This window comes from Pteropus alecto, unplaced genomic scaffold (assembly GCF_000325575.1).
Source record: "Pteropus alecto unplaced genomic scaffold, ASM32557v1 scaffold125, whole genome shotgun sequence".
Taxonomy (NCBI): domain Eukaryota; kingdom Metazoa; phylum Chordata; class Mammalia; order Chiroptera; family Pteropodidae; genus Pteropus; species Pteropus alecto.
Window position 1 is genome coordinate 4,671,377 of NW_006436888.1, and position 13,716 is coordinate 4,685,092.

At 43.9% G+C, this 13,716-nt stretch overlaps 1 protein-coding gene across 6 annotated transcripts in view; it reads right to left on the reverse strand.

Annotated features, from left to right (window-relative positions):
* CLCN6 (chloride voltage-gated channel 6) overlaps window positions 1-13,642 on the reverse strand; it is a 27,300-nt gene extending 13,658 nt beyond the window's left edge. For 2 of the 6 annotated variants that reach the window (XR_003047032.1, XR_003047031.1), the window contains exons 1-9: window positions 13,389-13,543; window positions 12,512-12,571; window positions 8,584-8,649; window positions 8,182-8,247; window positions 5,571-5,637; window positions 3,248-3,354; window positions 2,515-2,641; window positions 1,824-1,891; window positions 579-637 (exon numbers count right to left, since the gene is read on the reverse strand). Coding sequence is in view for 2 of the 6 variants with exons in the window: in XM_006914347.2 (XP_006914409.1) it covers window positions 579-637; window positions 1,824-1,891; window positions 2,515-2,641; window positions 3,248-3,354; window positions 5,571-5,637; window positions 8,182-8,247; window positions 8,584-8,649; window positions 12,512-12,571; window positions 13,389-13,475 (707 nt within the window). In the remaining 4 variants the exon portion in view is untranslated. Of the gene's footprint in view, window positions 1-578; window positions 638-1,823; window positions 1,892-2,514; window positions 2,642-3,247; window positions 3,355-5,570; window positions 5,638-8,181; window positions 8,248-8,583; window positions 8,650-12,511; window positions 12,572-13,388 lie in introns of all 6 variants that reach the window. The other 4 variants (XR_001517119.2, XR_003047030.1, XM_006914347.2 and 1 more) reach the window with 4 other exon arrangements.
* Between the last annotated feature and the right edge of the window lie 74 nt (window positions 13,643-13,716).

Here is a 13,716-nt window from a genome sequence, read left to right on the forward strand (position 1 = left end):
TGACGTCGTGGAACCCCAGCCCCCGCTCAGTCCTGCTGGGCTGCATTTCCACCAGGTTCCTTCCAGAAAGCCATGGCATCAGTGAAAACATCGAAGAGCTGGTTGCGTGCAGAGGAGCAGGCAACAGTGACTCGCAGAAACACCAAGACGAGAAGGTGGACAGCTCGGACCCTGGGCCTTGTAAGGGGCGCAGGAAACACACAGAAACCCCACAGGCTGACAGTACTGACAAGAGCACCTTCTAACCCAGAAAGGCGGCAGGCCAAACACATCGCTTTGGAATAAGAAACGCATTCTTCGTAATATGCCCGTGGACTCCCTCGGCCGTATTTTTAACATGCGTTGCCTGAGATGCGCCCAGGCCTTAGGGCCTGATGAAATACAAGCCATGATGCCAGCCTGGCCCTTGTGCTGGTTGTTTTCAGAATTCCGCAAAGCCCACCTCCTTTCTGATGTCGGGTTCCGCAGGCACCTGCCCTGCCCGGGAGACTATGAGCCAGTGAGAGCAAGTATCAGGTCTCAGGGACAGAAAAACAAACTTTTTTCAAAAAGAAATCTAATTCCTAACCTTTCCGTACCTGTCACTTCGGAAATAGGGGAAGTTAATCTGGATTTTCCGTAAGGAGATGCTCTGAAACTAAAACAAGAGAAAACGAAGTCAGAGAGGGGCCCGCAGGGACCACGGCTGCAGGATCCCAGGACAGTGGCGAGTACCTGCGGCTCGAGCACACCCGGGAAGATGTGATGTGAGAGGGGAGGGTCCAGGATAGCACCCCAGGAAAAAAAGAAGTTAGCTTGGGGAGGAACTTCCCCCCACCCCGCCTCTCCGATCCTAAGATCTTCAGAAACTGCACTACGCTTCGTCAACAAGTCAGAAACAAAAAGGGGACAGGAAACAGCTGAGCCAAGGGCTGGGTGGAACTGAAAGCTGCTGCAGAGGACAAAGTGAGCCCTGCCCAGAGGACGAAGAAGGAAGGGGCCCAAAGCGCCACCTTTCAATCTGTCCAGCAAACGCTCACGCTGCTGCTCGGGCCTGGCCTGGGCCCCCTCCACCTCTCAGCTCACTTCTGGGAAGATGCAAAGGAGAAGAGGCAGCAGCAAGAGAGAGAGCAAAAGACGGGCTCTGGACGAGAACCTCTTCTCCCCGGCTTTGACCACTATCACAGGATAGTGCTCCCTCCCCTTGGGACGTGAGAGGTACAGTCAACAGGTGATGGATCACAGGAACTGAGGCTTCTCAAACCTGCAGCCCGGAATCTGGAATCACCCGCCAGGATGGGGGCTTTGCCTGAGCTAGCTCCTCACCCTCTCCAAGCCCTAGTCTCCCGCTCTGAGCATGAGGATGACAACTAAACCCTTGAGATGGCTTTGGAGAAAAAAGGAGTCTGGCCCAGCTGTTATTATTCCTGTGATCCTTCAGGTGGAGTCAGCAGCCCTGGGCCCAGAACCACCCCAGTGGAGCTTCTAGCCTCTTGAGATTTGGCGGCACTGAGCTGACCCGCTGAGCCACCTTATGAGGAGGCGCTGGGCAAAAGCCGTGGGAGCACCAGGCAACTTTCATCTGAATGGACTTTATGCCCCATCACTGCTCCTAAGACTCAGCAGGGCCTCGTTAAAACTTCAAAGTACCAGTTACTGGCTCCCCTGGGAGACAGGCCACGTAGTTTTCACATCGACTCAATGACTCAGATTCCAAAGTCATGTTAGGGTGGGGTTTTCCCAATGGACTTTTTCCAAATGAGATCACAGACACGACTCTGGGACATGCCCCTGCCTGGGAGGCCACTGAGGGGGACACACCTTCCCAGCCCATCAGCCCTTACCTGAGGGAGGCCAGCACCCACCACCGCGCCACTGTGGATCATGGGGCCTTCCTTCCCCACAAAGAGCCCTGGGACAAGGTAAAGAAGGGAAGCCATCAGTCAGCACAGAACCACCTCTGGGTCAGGAGACCTCTGCTGCGTAAACCTTTCTCTTGACAACTACAAAATAGAGATGATCATATGACTTTATAAGGAAGTGAGTCGAATTCCCATCAAATGAGATAAAACATTCTTTAGACTCTAAATCGGGCATTGGCAAACTACAGCCCGTGGGCCAAGTTGTACAGCTAGATTGCTCAAAATGTTTCTTATATTCTTACACAGATACGTTTTAGATGGTTATATAAGTTTAAGTACCTACATAATATCTTCCATTTTGCCTCTTGGCCAACAAAGCCTAAATAGTTACTATTTAGCTGTTAACACAAAAAGCTCACTGACCTTGCTAAAGCCAAGTCCATAACCAACTCTAGTCATTTTATTTTAAAACGGAATGGTGAATTTGTCAAAGCTCTCTAAGTGGAAACTTACAAAAAGTGTCTGCATTTAAAAAAACAACTGATCAACAAAAAGTGCAGAGATCTGTTAGAGGGCAGGCCCTCCAATCCCCATCCCCTTCATTTACACACATACGCTTCTCATCTCCATCCCTGGAATACTTGCCGGTGAGAGTCAGAAAGGCCATCCTCACCTCCAGCCACGCTGAGCAGCACTCCGAAGGCTTTGCAGAGCAGGGCGCGGAGACGGACAATGCCAGGCACCTTCACGCCATTCAGATAGCATTTGATCTCGGGTATCCCGGAACCTGCTGCCACTGGCTGGGGGAGAGGAGGCACGCCCACACACTCAGACAGACTGGCCCTCCGCACGCCCACACACTCAGACAGACTGGCCCTCCGGCCGACCCTCGGCAACCTCACACTGATGGCGAACTGACCCCATCAGCATCAGCATCGCCCTGCAGACCTGTGAAGACACGGATGCCTGGCCCCACCCTGGGCTTCTGACTCAGTAGGTCGGAGGGGGCATGGGAGGATGTGCCTTTCTAACAAGCTCTTGGTGACTCAGTATCACCTGAGGAGCCTTTCAGCAATCCATACAAGCACCCCACTTCCGGAGATTGTGATCACATTCATCTGAGCTGGTACCCAGGAGTCAGTCATTTTTAAAGTTCTCTAGGTGATTCCAACGTGCTCCCAAGATGAAGAACCACCCTCCTATTGTAGATTTTCCCTCTGCGATCTCACCAGAGGCTGTGACCTTTACTTTCAGAAACATCTCCAAGTGAACAAGAGGCCACTTTCTGCAGGAATCTATAGTCTAAGCCTAATTCAGTTCTCTGACATTCCAGAAATAGAGATGGAGTAAAGAAATGCAGGATCCCCAACCTCGTAAGCAAAAAGGTAGCACCCACACCACCTCACCTCAATTAGAACAAGAAGGCTCCCCAAGAAGACAAAAGTCAAGTTGAAACCCAAGAGTTCGAGAAGGGACAGGGCGAGGCAGCCTTTCTGGCTGCATTCCTCCACCGCTACAGAAACTGGGTTAAGGAAAACCTGCTCACCAGCCGGGGTGTTCCTGCAACCACCCGAAGCGGGGCAGCTTCTCCTGTTCTGAAATTTCATAAAAACTGCCTGAGATGTCATCTACATTAAGTATCCTTTTTAATTATGAAATGCTTCAAACACTACAGAAAGTAAAACCTTGTACGCCCACAGCCTGAGCTTTAACGAATCTCATCGTGATTCCATGTTTGGTCTACATATGTTTTAAAAATTAAAACATTAAGTGCTATTAAAAAACAAAAAAAACAAAAAAACCAAAAAACAATGTTTCTGTCTCACTCTCCCCTGGGAGAAACTAACTTGAAATTATTGTGCATCCTTCTTCCCTCTGTGAAAAATAATATAAACAAAGCCACTTTGAAATGGAGTCAGAGCTGTCATCCAAGACGGCCTGCCCTGCCCATCTTCTCAGACCTTTGGAATGTAAAAACTGGGCAAATTAACCTTTGGACTAGGCCTAAAGCAGCAGGTATTCTAGACAATTGTTTGCAAAGATAACAAGAAAGCAGACAATATGACTATCACTCTAAACTTCCTTTAGAATTAGCATCACTAGGTTAGCTTACTCGCATTTTACAGAAATTCCTTCCCTAGCTTACTAACACCCAGAGAAATTTCTTCCTCATTCATGTAATTGTTCCCCTTCCCGTTAACATAAATACCCCTTGCCTTTGCCTTTTATCACCATCACCTGAATCAGTGCTTCTCAAATAGCTATACTTTTGAATCTCAAATAAATGCTTGCTGACTTTCACTTGGTTTTTATTTTTAGGCTAAGGCTTGTATATTTTCATGTGTCCATACTGTTCCATATGTTTCTGAAATTAAAATAATGGTATTGCATTTCTGGCACATGCTACAACTTTTCTTTTTCCTTACATCAACATTAAGTTTTTGAAAATTAGCCAGGTCGATCGATACATAGTTCTGGTTCACTCGTTTTAACTTCTGCATAAAATTATATTAGATGAACATATCAGAAATTTTCCGTTTCCCCATTTGGTGTGTGATTCCAACTTCTTGCAATCAAAAAGCTGCAATGAACATGTTTGTAATGTCTGAGGCTCACGGCTGGGAGAGGAGATCATGAGTCATAGGAAGGTGTACCTTCCTATTTATTAAATTTTCATTTCCTCGATTAGTGGTGAGATGAGCACTTTTCCATAGGTTTACATATGAGCCATTCAATTTTTCTCTTCTGGGAATTGCCTGTTTGCCTCCTTTGCAAGTTTTTCTATTGGGCTGTTTGGGCTTTTTTTCTTAGAGCTGAAGTTCTTCCTATATTCTGAATATGAATTATTTGTCTCTTAAATGCATAGTGAATAACCTCACTGAGGCTGTGGACTTGTTTTTCACTGTTTATGGTGTTTTATTGTTGTTTGGGGTTTTTGTTTGTATAAATAAAATATTTACTTTGCTGTTGGTCAAGTTTACCAATCTTTTCCCTTATACTTTGTGCCTTCTGTAGTTTTAAGAAATAATTCTCTATTCTTGGAATCATACAGTCTGTTAAAGTTTTGTTTTGCCTGGTTATACCTTCAATCCATCTGGAATTTATAGTAGAAAGTAGGAATCTAATTTTATATTTTTCCAGATGGATAACCAATGTCTCAACATCTTTTATTAAATAATCCACTTTTCCCTCACTGATTTATAATACTAACTCTGTCATTCACTGCACTTCTGCGTGCGTACAGGGCAGTTTCTGCTTCCCTAATACTTTCCACTGTCTAATTGGGTGTTCCCGCACCAATGCGACACCGTTTCAATTGCTACCTCTTAAATTATATGTCTTGACATCTAATCAAGTTCCCCTGCTTGTTGTTCAAAACTATCTCAACTTCCTTTGGCCCTTTACTCTTTCCAAACAAATTTAAGAAGAGAATTTTCCAGTTCCATGAAACATTCTATTGGAATTTTCATTGGAATGACATTGAATTAATTTATAGATTGATTGGGAAAAGCAGGCATCTTGGTGGTTTGTGTCTTACCAACCATGAATATGAGGACCTCTATTTATTAAAGTGCTCCTTTTGTGTCCTTCGATAAAAATTTAAAACCTTAAAGCCAAATGGCTAATAAACAGCTCTTTGTAGATCACATCTCCTGTTAAACTCATTTCTAGGCAAGAAAGCAATCCAGGGCTGACGTCTGGGAACACCGAGAACCGTGAAAAGGATACATATCTCTACTACTCCAAACTTGAGCTGGGTGAAGAGGCGCACAAAGAAGTCCACAAAGAGACCCACCTGTGAAGAGCAAGGGCGCCGTCACACAGCTCTTCCCCGCTGTGCTACAGGCAGTGACCCCGAAAGCACTGACCGCCCCCACTGCATCCTGGCGGCTGGTCACATGAGCCCGCGTTACCAACCAGCATGTGGTGAGTGGGCTCTCGCTGGTCATTCTGCTTTCTCCAGGAGACCCCGCTCCAGCCTGGCCCCACCACCCGCCAAAGAACAGAAGAAGCGGGGTACAGCTACGTTGAGAGAAAGAGAGTAAAACAAAGAGAAAAAAAGATGCAGAAAAAGATGTGAGACCAAGAAAGGTCACCCGCGATTAGGGAGCAACAACGTGGAGCCGTGTGAGGGGCTGCTCAGCTCTCTTCGAAGGCAGTTTCCAAAGAAACACTCTAAAATGTCTTCAGTGATGCTTAGCTGGGTAAGCGTACAGCTTAGGATATTACTGTGAATGCCAACATTCGCTTAGGTGTATATGGCTTCTGCATGTTATTACTATCATATATATTAAAAGTCACTATTTTCACTTACAACCGTCTTGTATAGTCCATGGTTACTCAGGTAAGTAAGAGAAAAACCTCTCCGGTTCCACTATTCCACTCTCATAAGTCCCTGCTCTGGGCTTAAAGGAGAACTGGAAGACTTCCATTTTTGTAGATTGAGGATCAAAGGTTACATTCCTTTAACGCTAGACTTCCCTCAAGCCGGTGCCCGGGGGCTTTTAAATACTGGAGCAATAAGAGGTGACAGATCAAAGGATAGGAGAGCCGGCTGCATGAGGTTGCTATGTCATAAAGGCAGGTCTGCCTTCCCATAACAGGAGGGCGCAAGGTAAAGTTGCTGGTATTGGCAAGTGACAGTTCAAAGGAGTTTGACATGAAAGTAGCAGAGAGACTGATACCTAGATAGTTAATGATTTTGCCTATTACGGGAAGTCTGACATAAGAACCATAATAGCAAAACAGACTCTCTGAAATTTCCATAAAACAATTAAACCAACCCAAGTTGCCCTCACAATGGTATCTGTTAGAATATCACTAAAGGGGCCTCTACATACCATTTGTTTTAACTAGAAAGATGCTCCTTCACCTCTAAATTTACTACAGTAAAAATCTGACCAGTGCCATGAAAATCAAAATGGCGGTTCGGTCCTTGTGGCTGTATTATATCAAATATGTGTTTACGCCCTATGGGTATATCATGTAGAGTTAAGCAAGACTTGTGGTCAATTCCATACAGAGGAAGGAGAGAAACAGGCTTCTGCTTAGGAACTCGTAAAATCCCTGTTATAGACTAAATATTTGTGTCCCCGTCCCCCAAATGCATGTTGAAATGCTACCCTCCCATATGATGGTATTGGGAGGTGGGGCCTCTGGGAGGCGATTCTGTCATGAGGGTGGAGCCTTCACAAATAGGATTAGTGCCCTTATGAAAGAGACACCAAGAGGGAAGGGGGTTAAGGAGTGGGCGAAATAGGTGAAGGGGATCAACTGTATGGTGATGGGCAGTAACTAGACTTATAGTGATGAACACTATGTAGCATTAAACTATAGTGTTGTGTACCCGAAATATATGTCATCTTGTAGACCAATTTTACTAGGATAAAAACAGAGTGAAACAGAGAGACCCCAAAGAGCTCTCTTGCCTCCTTCTACAATGTGAGGACACAGCAAAAAGGTGACCATCTATGAACCAGGAAGGAGCCCTCACCAGACTCACATCTGCTGGCACCTTGATCTTGAACTTCCCAGCTTCCAGAATGATGAGAAATAAATGTCTGTTGTTTAAGCCACCCAGTCCACGGTATTTTTGTTATAGCCTCCTGAATGGAGGAAGACGACTCCCTATTCTAATACTGTATGGATGGAAATTCAGATTTGACATGTACCATTTTGCCTGCTAACTGGTCCAGGTTTTCTCCCCCAGGTTTAACCACAGTAAGTCGGCAGTTATGGTTCCAGATGCTGCGCTACGTTAACTGTTGGCAATGTTTCGCGATCTTTACTTGTCGGTGATCTCATCTGTGAATGTGCTAGCCCCAGAACCCTGTGCATTCAGGTCCTCCTCTGCCCACAACTGCTCTACCTTCTAGATAAAATGAGCGATGGGCAGGGAAGCCCAGGACGGCACAGTAAATTCACCGAGATCCACGGTGTCCTGCGTACTGGTATACAATGCTAAAGAAAAGGGCATAGTGTTTGGTTTTATTCCCACTTTTTTGCTTTTTCCCTAGAGAGTGACCTCAAGACACACTATGCGTCCTCCTTGCTACATTATCTACCTGACAAGACCATACCGTACCACAGAGACAGGGCCTGACCAAACCTCGAGTGCTTTAAACAGCATCAGAGTTGTAGGGCTCACTTTCATTTCATAAGGTAGAAGCAAAAGAGAAGTATGAACAACAGTATCAGGTTACTGATTTAAAAAAAAGAAAAAGGAAAACAGACAACGTGATCTCTTACAATGACAAACAAGTTATCCGTCAGGCTGGAGTTTGCCCTGACCCCCCTCCGCCCCTCCGGCCAGCCATCTCCCAGTGCCCCGCCTGCTCACCAGCCCAGTGCAGACTCCGATGGCAAACACCACCATCCACTTCACCGCCTCATACCTTCGACCCTTCTGTTCACACAGGAAAAGAATGACTCAGTTTGTTACAGGGTTATGTTCACAGTGGGGAAGGAACACATTTTGGTCAACCAGTTTTAGAGTAAATTTCGCATGGACAGCAAAAATGGCAAAGATGATGTCTGACAGAGAGGGTGCTTTACAATGCAAATATAATGAACTCTAAGGGGCTAGGCCAGTGGGTACTCTGCTCGGCAAGATGAAGGGCTAAGGTATTTCATGAAAGGGACTAAAAGGCCAGGGGGTAAGGGTATTTACCGGAGCATTTAGAACAGAAAAAGACGCTGTCATAAGACCAACTCAGTCCCAAGAAATCTATAAGGGACTCACCTTATTATCCATGGTTTCCAAAACTTCCAGGTAAGGGTCATTGATACAGCGATCATAATCCAAACTCTGAAAAAGACAAATGAGTAAAAAAGTTACATTGTGGTATAATATCATCCCATCTTGAGTAAACAAAATTAAGATTATTTGTATGTCAGCTTATGTAAAGCAAAAACATCTGGGAAAACTATTAACAGTGATTATCTCTGAGGTGTGTTTTAGGAAGTGTTCACATCTGGGTATTTTTTGAAATTTTCATAGCAAACATGATGTAGTTTTTATAGTTGAAAAAAAAAATTTTCTGATTACAAAAAAAAAAAAACCACCATCAGTAAAAAGGAATTCTGCTGGAAAACGAGACTCATCCATGAATGATGAAGCATGTATGTTTTGAGCAAGTGAGTAATATCACATTCTAGGAACAAACAAGGAAAAAAATTAAAATGTTGAAATATATGAATATCCTCAATACCAAATATTTATGTAAATTACTAGTCAATTGATTATTTGCTTGATGGTTTTGTCTAATAATGTTATGACTCCACAACCATTTAAAAGGTTTTTAGATGTCCAGAACAGGCAAATCTGTAGAGAAAGAAAGTAGATTCACAGTTGCCTAGGGTCAGGGAAATGGGCAGTGACTGCTAATGGTTACAGGGTTTCTTTCTGAGGTGATGAAAATGTTCTAAAAATGATTTGGCGATGGCTGTACAACTCTGTGAATATACTAAAAAAAGCCCATTGAATTGTACACTTTCAATGGGTAAATTGTATTAGTATGTGAATTACGGCTCAATAAAACTGTTTAAAGGGGCATTTACAAATGACTGCCAGGCCAAGATATCATCTTTTTTTTTTTTTTTTTAATAAGTCAGTTGAGAGCCTGACACTTTGTAAATATGTACCAAGGGACTACAGGATCTGTTATTAAAATCAGATATTGTTACTTCTCTTTCACCACGACTAACTTCCTTTTATTTCTGCTGTATATGTTGCTCTTTGGTTTGTGGGATTAACAACTTTTTAAACAAAGTTTTGCAGGTGCCCTGTAAGGCTGCTGCCAGTGGTTATAAGCAAAATGGCACCTGGCCATGGAGGCACGTGGGGCATGAATTGCAACCCAAATTCTACCAGGAAGGGGACCTAGTGCTCACACAAAAGGTACCTTCAGCAGGCCTTGAGCTAGAGGCGACGTTATGGCCCACAAGGGTAGGTCTTTAAGTCCTCTGCTCTAAGGGGTGCCTTTTTCTAACTGAAAAGAGCAATTAGGGCTCTGTGACCTGTATGAAAACATTACTCTTTGGTAATGGCACAGTCCTAAAAAAGGGAGTTATTATTCTTCAACCCAATTATGAGAATGGATGTCAAAAAGGGGATTCTTGTAAGACCCCCAGCTTATCAAAGAAAGAGTCAAGTATATGCAATGAAATCTTACACAGGCAAAGAGCACATTTTAGAAAGATTTCCAACAAAAGGTTTTCTAGTTGAGCCTTAATAAATACAATCTGAGCAGTTTTTTCTGATTAAGTGCCTAACCGAACTTGGTCTTACACAAAGCAAATGGTCTCAAGAAGCTCTAAGTCAGAAGATGGCTAATTAAGACATATTAATGACTCATAGGAGAGCCGTGGGATCAGTAGGGCCCGTGAAGCAGAGAAGCTGGTGAGCCCCCAGGAACAAGAGGAAGGCTGAGTTTCAGTCACAGTAACACAGTGAGGATATCTCCAGATTCAATGAGGTGACAGCACAATATGGAGTGTCTTATATTAACTCTTGCAAACCTCTCAACTATGCACAGGAAACAGATATTTTTTGAAATATGAGAAAATACATCAGTTGGTGTCGTGCTTTCTGATTCATTGAAAGAAGTCTCATCGGAGTAGCACATTGATCTATATACTATGGTGGTGTGATTGGCAAATTTCAGAGTCCTAAAATTATTCTGTCAAGTAAATTTCAAGGAAAAAAAAAAAGGATGAAGGAAGAACCTACAGACAGAAGAAATTTAAAACATGTATCAAAGAACTGCAGTGTGAGGACCTTATCTGGAACATGATTCAAACTATTAAAAAATACATATGGAATTTATAAGACAACGGGAAAATTTGAACACTGGATATCTGATATTAAGAAATTACTGTTAATTTCTTAAGTGTGTAAATGGTATGGTGCTATGCTAAAAACAAGTCCTTATGGATAAAATGCTGTGATGTTTAGACTTTTCTTTCAAAATAATATGGGAAGTGGAACGAGGGAAGAGTGAAAAACAAAATGGAGTCATCATAGCCAAGTTAACAAAATTACCAAAATCAGAGTGGGCTGAAACATGAGGAACAGATTTTATTTTACTTTAATGAGCCTGAGGACTTAAACTTACGAACTTTTCAGTTGTACATCAATGGCAGGTGATCTCTCTCTCTCTCTCTCTCGCCCCGCTCTGGGTAACTGAGTAACTCTCTGAAGAACTTAGGAAAGAATGTTCAAATATCCAGACATCTGGAAGATCACCATCTCAGACCAATCCAGAAGCTAAGAATGCAGGGCTGATTTTTCTCAGAACTGTAATTTTTACTTGTCAGAACTCTCAACTTTTCTCTTTACTTCGGAACGCTCTGGTAGTGTTTCCGATTTGCAGATCTTAAGACTCTTGAATAAAACATTGTCATTTAATTCTAGTGAAGCCTCCTGACGCATTTACTCTCAGTGGACAAGCAAGTGGATGGGAGCAACGAGGACCTGCACTAGCTGAATGACTGCTGAAGCTATGTGATGACTATGGAGGTTTCAATACTATTACGTTTACTTGAGTATACGTGTGAAATTCTCTGTAATAAAAGTCTTTTAAATTTCATGCTATGTGACCAATTATGATAGTTACATTGAATTCTGCAGCAAAAGATGAAATATTAATAAAACCAGCCTGAGTATGTTGTTGCCCTAGATTACTGAATGTTTACGTCTACATGACATTTTCAAAAAAGCATTAAATATGCATGATTAATTCCACTTTTTGGGATTAATCCTAAGGATGTACTTAAGGACAGACAAGGAAGGATGGCCACCATCATGCAGTTCATCAAAAAGAAAAGTCAGATTAAACAAACTGTGGCACGATTAAACACTATTCTCCTATTTAAAAATATTGTAGAAAAGCATCTAGTGATACAAAGAGTCTTATCGAGTGGGGAGAAAAACAGGTTAAAATATTTAGTAGAATCTCACTGCGGTTACTTAAAAAAGGTAGGTATGCAGGCATAAAAAAGCATATTTAATAAGGGTAGTAAGAGTCATCTTTTAATTGAATGAGGTTATGGGTTTTTCTCTAGCATCATTTTATAAATTGTTTAAGAATCTTCTATCACAACCATGGTTTGTTTTTGTCACTTCAACAATCATAAAAAAGTCATCATGAACTGATTGCATAATTCAAAAGTCATGTGTTAAGTTTCACTTCAGTAGGATTGGCTTCACTAAACATACACACTCAAAGAGTTCCATACTTGAAATCGGGAACTACAAACAAGAACATTTCGGAGAGAAGCTGCTTGAGCAAGTAACAATCTTCTAAAAATGAAGTTCTATCAGAAGAGGAGAAAGGTCTACTGCCCCACACCTTTTACGAGCATACACTGTCAGTGGCTTCGACTCTAGGTCTCTATGAGTTGTAAAAGAAAGTGTTTAATGGCAAACACATACTCTATCCAGGTTAAGGAGCCATAGATCTATGAAAACATGGAGACACCCAGACATTGTTTTGCAACTGAGGTGAGAAAAGGCCTTGTTAAACAGCCCCTTTCCCAGAGGAGAGTTAACCTGCTCACTCTGTGGGAGAGGTCAAAAAACACCTCTGGTTGGAATGCTAATGTTTTGGTCTGAAATGACCAGGTCATTCACTACTTCTGTTACTCAAGACAGCATCTAAGAATCTCACCTCATAGTCTTTCCTTGGAAGGATCTCATCCTCCTCCTCGTGTGTTTCTCCAAGGATGGTCTAGAAAAACAGATCCACAGTGGGAAGACCCTTTTAATGGTTAAAGTGGAATGAGGCAGAAGTATTTACTGAAATCAGTTGCTAGTTTCTAAATCATCTGGTGCCATTATCATCAATGGGAATAAGACAAAAAAAAAAAAAAAAAAAAAAAAAAAAAAAAAAAAAAAAAAAAAAAACCCTTTTGGGATAGGAGGTGATGTGGGTGGGGACCCAGCTGAGCTCTTCGTTTGTACTGATATATTCCCCAAATAACCACTCTTCAGGACACCTCAAAGATGTCCACTGCCAGCTTAAGGGGTGGGAGGGGGAGGGAAACCAGGTTCCATCTGATAATGTGCTGAATCTGGAATCAGAAGGGACCTGTCAACTCTGGGGATACAGCTGCTCAAGTTTTCCCAGAGTGCTTTGCAGGGGAAAGCTGGATTGTCAGTGACCCAGAAAAGGTGAGGGATAGAATGAAAAACGTCTGGAAAAACTAAGCCAGTTGCACGATAAGCACAAAGTCCAGTGAAAAGGCTCGTTCCAAAAATGCTTGTTTCATTCAAAACTCCTTTCAGATGGAAATAAAAGAAAATATATAAGGGGCTAATTGGAGCTGGCCTGGACTCTCTCTCAGATTCCAGCGAGGAGTTATGAGAAAAGACTCCAGACTTGGGCGCGTGAAGCAGGGAAGATGCTTCGGGAGCCCAGACTGCGGTCCCCAGGCCCCACCCGCTGCCACCTGCGGGCCCAGCTCTGCCCAGCCCCACCTCCGGCAACGCCTCTCGCCTCCCTTAGCAACCGCCCCCTCCCCAGCCCGGCTCCGCCCGAGCCTTACCAGCTCCTCCGGGGTGCGGGTCTCACGCTCACCGCAGCAACAGCACCACCGGCAGCAGCAGCACAGGGACCCCCGGCACCCCGCCATCTTCCTCCTTTACTGCCACTCCGGACCCCTGAGCCAACCCCCTCCCACCCAGAATCCGCGCCTCACGTGACTGGCCCCGGGAGGGTCACGTGGCCCTCTCGAGTTTGGGGACGGAGACAGGGAGTGGCTGCAGACGGGTGGGGCGAGGGCTCGCGTCACATGACGATGGTAGGACGGCTTCCAACGAGACCGCTGGGCGCGGCCATGTTGGGGGCGGGGCTTTCGGTCACCCACGTGGGTG